General features: G+C 39.1%; 2 protein-coding genes across 2 annotated transcripts; both read left to right on the top strand.

The window, feature by feature from the left end:
- Nucleotides 1–47: 47 nt before the first annotated feature.
- Nucleotides 48–1,899, top strand: LOC112468917 (40S ribosomal protein S8). Its single transcript, XM_025038332.1, has 5 exons — nucleotides 48–114; nucleotides 567–697; nucleotides 1,053–1,304; nucleotides 1,389–1,518; nucleotides 1,739–1,899. The coding sequence occupies exons 1-5, from the start codon at nucleotides 111–113 to the stop codon at nucleotides 1,846–1,848; spliced, it is 627 nt and encodes a 208-aa protein (XP_024894100.1). The 5' UTR covers nucleotides 48–110; the 3' UTR covers nucleotides 1,849–1,899.
- Nucleotides 1,900–2,262: 363 nt separating this feature from the next.
- Nucleotides 2,263–4,783, top strand: LOC112468918 (50S ribosomal protein L1-like). The gene is made up of 8 exons (XM_025038333.1): nucleotides 2,263–2,334; nucleotides 2,552–2,741; nucleotides 2,824–3,037; nucleotides 3,123–3,302; nucleotides 3,453–3,567; nucleotides 4,181–4,299; nucleotides 4,420–4,517; nucleotides 4,597–4,783. Exons 1-8 carry the CDS (start codon nucleotides 2,316–2,318, stop codon nucleotides 4,736–4,738), a joined length of 1,077 nt encoding a protein of 358 aa, XP_024894101.1. The 5' UTR covers nucleotides 2,263–2,315; the 3' UTR covers nucleotides 4,739–4,783.
- The last annotated feature ends 2,832 nt before the right edge of the window (nucleotides 4,784–7,615 follow it).

Here is a 7,615-nt window from a genome sequence, read left to right as displayed (position 1 = left end):
CGACCAATCAAAAGCGCTTCTGTTTCGCGGAAGTGGGCGAGGTTTTATCGCTCAACGTGGTGGTTTCTCTAGTATCTCGTAAGTCCGGGTTCTTTCTGCATCGCGGCAAGATGGGTGAGTGGCATGGTTTTGCCGAAATTAATTTTCATCGTCGCGAATCCGAGATCTCTCGCCACGATATCGCGACGAAATACAATCGGCGCGTGAATCGGACACCGTCTTTTCGTTGATGGAGAATATTATTTCCGTATTCTCGCCTTAGCTTCGCAAAAACCATCTCGACGCTCGTCGACACCGAGCAGCAATGTCGAACGCGTGATGCTTTCGCGGTGTTTTGTATTTTTCTTATTTATTAAATAATAACGAAAGCCACGCTGCAGACGAACGTAGATAGTGCAGATTGTTCGCGCGTTTAGAATCTTCTATACTTCCTGTAGAAAAAAAAAGTTCTGTAACATCGACATGACGTGGTACTTGATTAGGTTAACTTTTCTAACGAGTCTTCTAATGAGCCTGCGCTTACTAAGTTTAAGTATACTAAATTGCTTATCAAAATTGCACTGTAGGTATCTCCCGGGATCATTGGCATAAGCGGAGAGCTACTGGAGGAAAGAGGAAACCTCTCCGCAAGAAGAGGAAATTCGAATTGGGACGTCCAGCTGCGAACACCAAGCTTGGACCACAGCGAATTCATACTGTAAGCTCAAACTTAATTTTCATCACGATTGAATTGTAAATTTAAATAGGCATTATAGTTAAATTAAGTATTAAAATCATAAAAAATAAGATATAGTTCAGCTAGATATAGTTCACTGTTATACATGTGATTATATTGATGTTTTTGAAATGTTATTTATATTGTTACAATCATTTATGAGAAAGTATTTTGACAATTCACTGTATTATGAAATTATAATGATGATATCCTTACCTACTCTGAGTGCCATGATTATTCATAATCTCACAGCGATCTGAGCAATATTTTATAAAATATATATTTTTTATGTGTTGAAATTAGTTCTAAACGTATCTATTTTACGTGTGTATACCAGGTCCGTACACGTGGGGGCAATAAGAAGTACAGAGCACTTAGGTTGGATACAGGAAACTTTTCCTGGGGCTCTGAGTGCAGTACCAGGAAGACTCGTATTATCGACGTTGTATACAATGCGTCCAATAACGAGTTGGTACGAACCAAAACTCTGGTGAAGAACGCCATTGTCACCATCGATGCTACGCCGTTCAGGCAATGGTACGAGGGTCATTACGTATTACCCCTGGGCCGCAAAAGAGGTGCTAAATTGGTGAGCGTTTAAACATAACTTGATTTGAATTTGTGAAATATCACGTGTATATGATATAAAAGTGGAATATAATTGTTTTCTCAGACGGAAGCTGAGGAGGAAGTGCTGAATAAGAAGCGTTCTAAAAAGGCGGAATCCAAATACAAGGCCAGACAGCGATTTGCCAAGGTTGAGCCAGCCTTGGAAGAACAGTTTGCAACAGGACGTGTTCTTGGTATGGAAAATCTTAATTCTTTTCAATCTTTATAGACTTAATTCGTTAACATGTTTTTGAGCGAATTAAATGAATTTATTTTCAAACGAAACGATGTAAAAGAGAATGCTTTAATTTGAATCAATCGTCGAATACTCCCTTATATTGTATATATTTCGAGCTTAACACAACTCGAGAATAATTTTAATAAGTAATAAGTAATAATTAATTTTACTTTCAGCTTGTATCGCAAGCAGGCCTGGTCAGTGCGGTAGATCCGACGGTTACATCCTCGAGGGCAAGGAACTCGAGTTTTATATGAGGAAGATCAAGAGCAAGAAAGCTAAATAATTATAATTATGGTACATTAATAAAAAACATCTTGAAATCTGAAACATCTTATTTCACGCTTTTTATTTATTATTCGTTTTGAGTGGGAACTCTCTAAATGTTTCTGAGGTACAAGTGTAGAATGATAAGAGTTGTAAGTAGGGGTAACAAGCGATGTTAATACTAATTTAAAATAATTAGAATTAGAGGAATTATAGAAAGCTAAGATGACAGTACATTTAGGTAAATTTATTACTTAAATCATATATGTCTTTGTTTTTCCTTCAAATTAAATAAGACATATGATTAGTTAGTTTACCAATAGGTTGAAACAATCGGCCCCCTTGAGGGGTTTTAATTTTTTTAATTAAAATACTTTAAAATACTTTTTGATAACTTTCGGAAAGCAGCCTTATGAAAATGCGAGTCGCTATCTATAGAACAACTATAGTTCGTGGCTTCGTCACGTTTCTTCTGCTTGATAAAACATGGCGGCAGCGGTTAATGGTACATCTTTTGTTTTGTTCTTTTTGATATAATTAATAATATACGGAAAAATGATTGATCAAATGCTTTCTCGTTTGTTGCTTAACGATTAATAAGACTCTCCGTAACGGTTGCTTTTCCTCATTAAGAGTGGTCATTATACATAACCACAAATAATATTTTTACTCGGTACAATTAACACAGTGTTATTTCTTCTGAAGGTGGTTCTGTTTTACAGGCTGGTTATTGAACAATCTTTCCGCAAGTTATAGGCACGTGACGTGTCTTAATTTTTGTCCCGTCGGTTTCCTACAAGCGCGAAACTATGCTGCCAGGAAAGGTACAAGAGAAAAGGCGAGGAAGAAGAAAGTCAAACAGGTCATTGAAAAAGTGGGCTTTATCCCACACGTTCAGAGAGCGGCGAAGATGTAAGCGCGTTTTCATATCGTATGTATGAAAATATTAATTAATAATAACATTAATATCCATGTTATTCTCTTGCGGTATCAGTCAAGCTAAAAAGAAGAAACTGGATGTAAACGATATTATATTGGACGATAGTAAAAGGTCCGAGGCAATAGATAATGTATGGATTTCTAAATTTCATAAATGGAAAATTCATTCGTTCGAAGAAGCATTGCAGAATCATCGTGAAACGCATCATCCCACTATATATAATTTGCCAAATGCACCTATAAATGCGCTTATAGAATTGGATATGCAGGTGAAAAGAAATGAAAAAGAAGTGGATGCGAGATGTATAATATGTTTATATACGATTGTGCTAAATATGTTACCTATGTTATCAGGGTGTAAAAAAGACAAAGTTTGTCGAGGCTTTCACACGATTAGTATGTCTACCGCATGGATTCGATCATGGTCAAAACAGAAAAGTATTGGCATTCTGTAAGACTTCCGAAATGGAGGATATTGCGAGAGAAGCTGGAGCTCATGTCGCTGGTGGTAAACAAATAATAAAGCAGATTCAGGTGAGGTAATATATTACTGTTTCTTGAAACGATTGTTCATGCGTTTTTTCCATGCGTATGTACCATCAATCATCTAACAAATTTGCAAAGATTACGTTTTTTAGTACATTATCATTATCACTGATGGGATTTCTACTATTTTTTTTTTAGAATGGACAATTTTCATTGAAAGAATATGACATTGTTGTATCAGAGCCAAGTATGTTACCAGATTTGTTGCTGATTAGGGGACTTATGAGGAAGAAGTTCCCCAGTGTTAAAGGAGGTTAGTAGAAATAGGTATATATACTTTGAAATTTTCATCTTTATGATACACTGAGGGCACTTCACTGCATAAATACATTATTAACGTAGAAAGTAATACACATGTAATGTACACAGTAATGGTAGAACGTATATACTTAGCATCTGGAATTCTATCTGGAATTCAAGCGTTCATATAAATTATTGAATCATGTAAAAACTTATCACTTTGTTAATAATACGTGATTAGCGGCATATAAACTATCTAATTTAAAAATGTTATTAGATTTTGAAGTATAAAGTTTTTGCGCAAGATCTCTGCAACCACATCATGCCAATCTTAACTCTCGAAAGCTACACTGAGATCTCAGAGACCCCAACGAAATTTTTGAACTACGTTTGGAACTATTATTTATATCTTTAATGCGTGTTTTTGGTAATAATTTTTCTTTTACAAATTCTGAGATTACCAAAACATTACAAAATACGTTGATTTTTTCGAAACTTATGAGCGAAAAATGGCTGGGGTCCTCGAAACCTCAGTGTAGCTTACACATATGCAAAAAATAAGTGTGGCCTGCGAGAGTGAAAATAAACGTTTTACGTTCTTTATTATATGATTTTTGTTCCATTAGGTACTCTGAGTGCCGACATAAAAATGCTCGTAACGAAATTTCTAAACGGCATAAAATATACGGCAAAGCCGCATGAAATGCTGAAGTCTTACGGCACCATCGATATCGCATTTGGAACGGTAAGTTTTGATGGTATTTATATAAATTTTTTGTATTGTTATAAGTAGATATTGATACAAATTATACATTTTATAGACGATTTGAAAAAAAAAATTACCGATTAATTTATTATATTATAGATCGATATGGACACGAAACAATTAGAGGAGAATTTTGCTGCCATTATTCAAGACGTTGATGCTGCAAAGCCACGTCGACCGGGACCTTTTATCACAAGGTAACATTCAAAATCATTCACATGAAAATGATCATGTTCTTATATACGCAAATAAATAATTATGATTATACTTTAACAGAACTCGTGTTACATGTTTGCCATCGCCAGAAATGCTTAAAGTTGATTTTGAACAGTATCTGGCTAAAGATAGCACGGATAGCACACTCGAAGCAGAAGAAGAAGAAGACGAAAAGCCAGATGCCGTTATTGCGTCTCATTAATTTTATCCATAGGGTTATCAATAAAATGATACCTATAGTTAAATATGTACATTGTAATAATGCCTATTGATAGCAAGAACCTGTGTTTTCCTCCCATTGCAGCTAACGAGGTTTAACAGTTCACATATATATCCTGCTTTTAAAAAAATAAGCTTGTAAATTTTTTCAGAAGTTAAGCTTTAGTTAACTAACTAAAAAAATGCTTTAAATATTGATAAAATTATTGATAAAATTGCTGAATTACATATCGCAGCGGTGAACGGATGAGCGACTGTATTTTGCATCTTAAAATTTATAATTATTACGGTTTTACACAAAGTATTGGAATGTAATTGTAGCTGCATATAGTTTGACCGTAATAATCCTTCATCGAAAAGCGTATAATTATGCGGGACGTAATCTCGTTAACGCAGATAGAACATGATGACTATGATCTACCGCTTGTGCGTTAATAAGCCACGTTACAAGCATACGGAGGGAGACAGAGGCGGCTTTAGAGTTAACGGTGCCCTAGGCAACGTATTTACTACTAATGAATACCGCGAGGTTCTACTTCATTGAGCGAGCCATTGTACGCACAAAGGCTTCGGTGATAAAGCGCTTACAGATATTTGACTTCTATATGCCAGGCCTGATGAAATCTTACAGCCTTCTCATGGTCTAATACGAAGCCCTTGCGCACGCAAAAGCCTCTGCAAACACGAGGCCTTTGTAAATTGTTAATTGCAGCTCAAGGTAGAGGCCGCGCTTTTTTTACGATCCCGGATGCGTTTCGCAGCGAAAGTTTCTAAAGTTTCTATATTAGAGATGAACTTTCTAATTGTAAGCGAAATTTTAATGCAGAGTGCTTGCACATGCTTTTATTTTCAACGAAGATATTTTAATTTAAGTTTGTGCGCTTAAATTTTTTTTTTACGATTTAGGGATGAGATTTTTGCATGGTGATCTTATAGACGCAAAAAGTATCTATCACGATCGCAAATAATTGAGCAAGATATTTTACGGAAATGTCTTTGACGATTCAACGAACGATTTATTTATACAATAGCGTCTTATTGGCTTTTTCGCGCGTTAGCATTTGCGAGAACCTGAACGTGGGAGGTCCTCGCAGCGAGGATCTCGACGAAAGCGTTTACGAAGATACACACGATTGCGATCGTTAAGTACAGTCGTACGCGATGATGCACTTTCACACGCGCGGTCACCCAGTTCGCCCGACGGCACAGCCGTCTCTGCGGGAAACGCGCGTATACGTGCGGCGTGCGAGGAGCGAAGGAGGACGAAGAAGGAGAGAAGTAGAAGGAGCGGCGAAGGCAAGTGAAGCAAAGGAAATGAGAATGGAGAACACGGTGAGCGGCGACCGGTGGTGGTGCGGCAGCGAGCGAATCGGTGGAGGGGCAACGGCTCACCTACCTGCCGGTCGCGGGCTCAGTCGGTGTCCGCCAGGTTGAAAATCCGTCCGTCGCTTCTCTTGCCCTTCTTCGACTGGCGTGAATCGTACGCGCGAGCCGGCCACGCGTTCCCGTGCCGTTCTTTCTTCCGAAGAAGAACAAACGCGTCGCCGGAAACGCGACTTCTTTCTTCCCGGCCGGGGTGGCGTTTCCTCCCCCTATTGACCCACTGATCGATCTCGGGATCGATGCTGACGATCGCGCGGGAATCCCTCGGATAGTATCCCACGGATTGTACCGGAGATTCGGAAAGCCGGAAAATTTTACAGGCGAACCAGAAGGCCCCCGTGTCTTGTGTGTGGAAAAGTGGAGGAGGCGGATGCACGCGCGCGCTTGCGGCACGCATCTCTCTGTGTGTATGTGTTTACGTATATGTGATTCGTGTTGACTGTGTAGGGTGCAACGACGCGACGAGAGAAAGATAGAGAGAGATAGAAAGAGAGAACGAGAGAGAGAGAAAGAAAAAAAAGAAAAAAGAGAAAGAGAGACAACGATTTCGAGTTTCGTTCTCGACGCCAGCCGCTCCGATTGTCACCTTCGTAGACATGCCCCTGCTGAACGGCCAACAACTGCGACATTAGATGACATATAGGCGCACACGTGCACCAGTCATGGTAAGTTTGCACAGACCGCCTCCGGTTCGGAGCACGCGCCTTGCAAAATCAAATCCGACGACTCTCAGAAGTTGTTCCCCCGAAGAGTCTCGCAGGGAGTGGATGCAACAGTAGTCTAAAGTCGGCCAACGTCTATTTAATACCACATACCGCTACTATCGCTCTGATTTTTGCTAACATTTAAATTATTCAATCGTACTTGAACTCTACTCTTATACTCTCCAGCTTATACTCTTTACATTATATTTGCTTATATTTTTATTATAATTATTTTTGAAATTTTGAATTAATTCCAAGATATAGTATTTCTTCTCGAGTTACGTCGTTGTTGCAGCCAACTCCTCGACTATCATTTAAGATTATCTCTTTTTGCTAAATCTAATCGGAGTAATTGAAGCAGCAAGGCGAAATCGTTGCGATCTTTCTCGGCGATACAAATAATACGCGCTGCATTTCATACAGTTTTTATCAAATAAATCCACTTCTATCTTACGTTTATTTTTCGAGCAATGGAAAGTATGCGAGGAAGTGAATCCTTACGCATTAAAATTATATGCGCGCGGCCGCTCTCACGTGCACGGAGTTTAAAGGGCATCTTAATAAAGGTCGACGCGCGTGTGAGGAGGTATACGGGGCTTGGGTAGGCCTAAGCGGGCTTTGATATCTTCATTTCGCGTATGCGAGCCTGCAAGAGAGGAAGCTCGCAAGGTGAATACGGACGTCGGATTGGTATGCGGTGCCCGTAATTTGCAGCCACGAGAGTGTCGTTATTATGGCATGCACGCGAACGCGCGTTTCGCGCGTGGCACCTC

This window comes from Temnothorax curvispinosus, unplaced genomic scaffold (assembly GCF_003070985.1).
Source record: "Temnothorax curvispinosus isolate PA1 unplaced genomic scaffold, ASM307098v1 QBEX01002231.1, whole genome shotgun sequence".
Classification (NCBI taxonomy): domain Eukaryota; kingdom Metazoa; phylum Arthropoda; class Insecta; order Hymenoptera; family Formicidae; genus Temnothorax; species Temnothorax curvispinosus.
The sequence above is the reverse complement of the archived record's forward strand: the minus strand, read 5'-3'. Positions and strand labels throughout refer to the sequence as shown.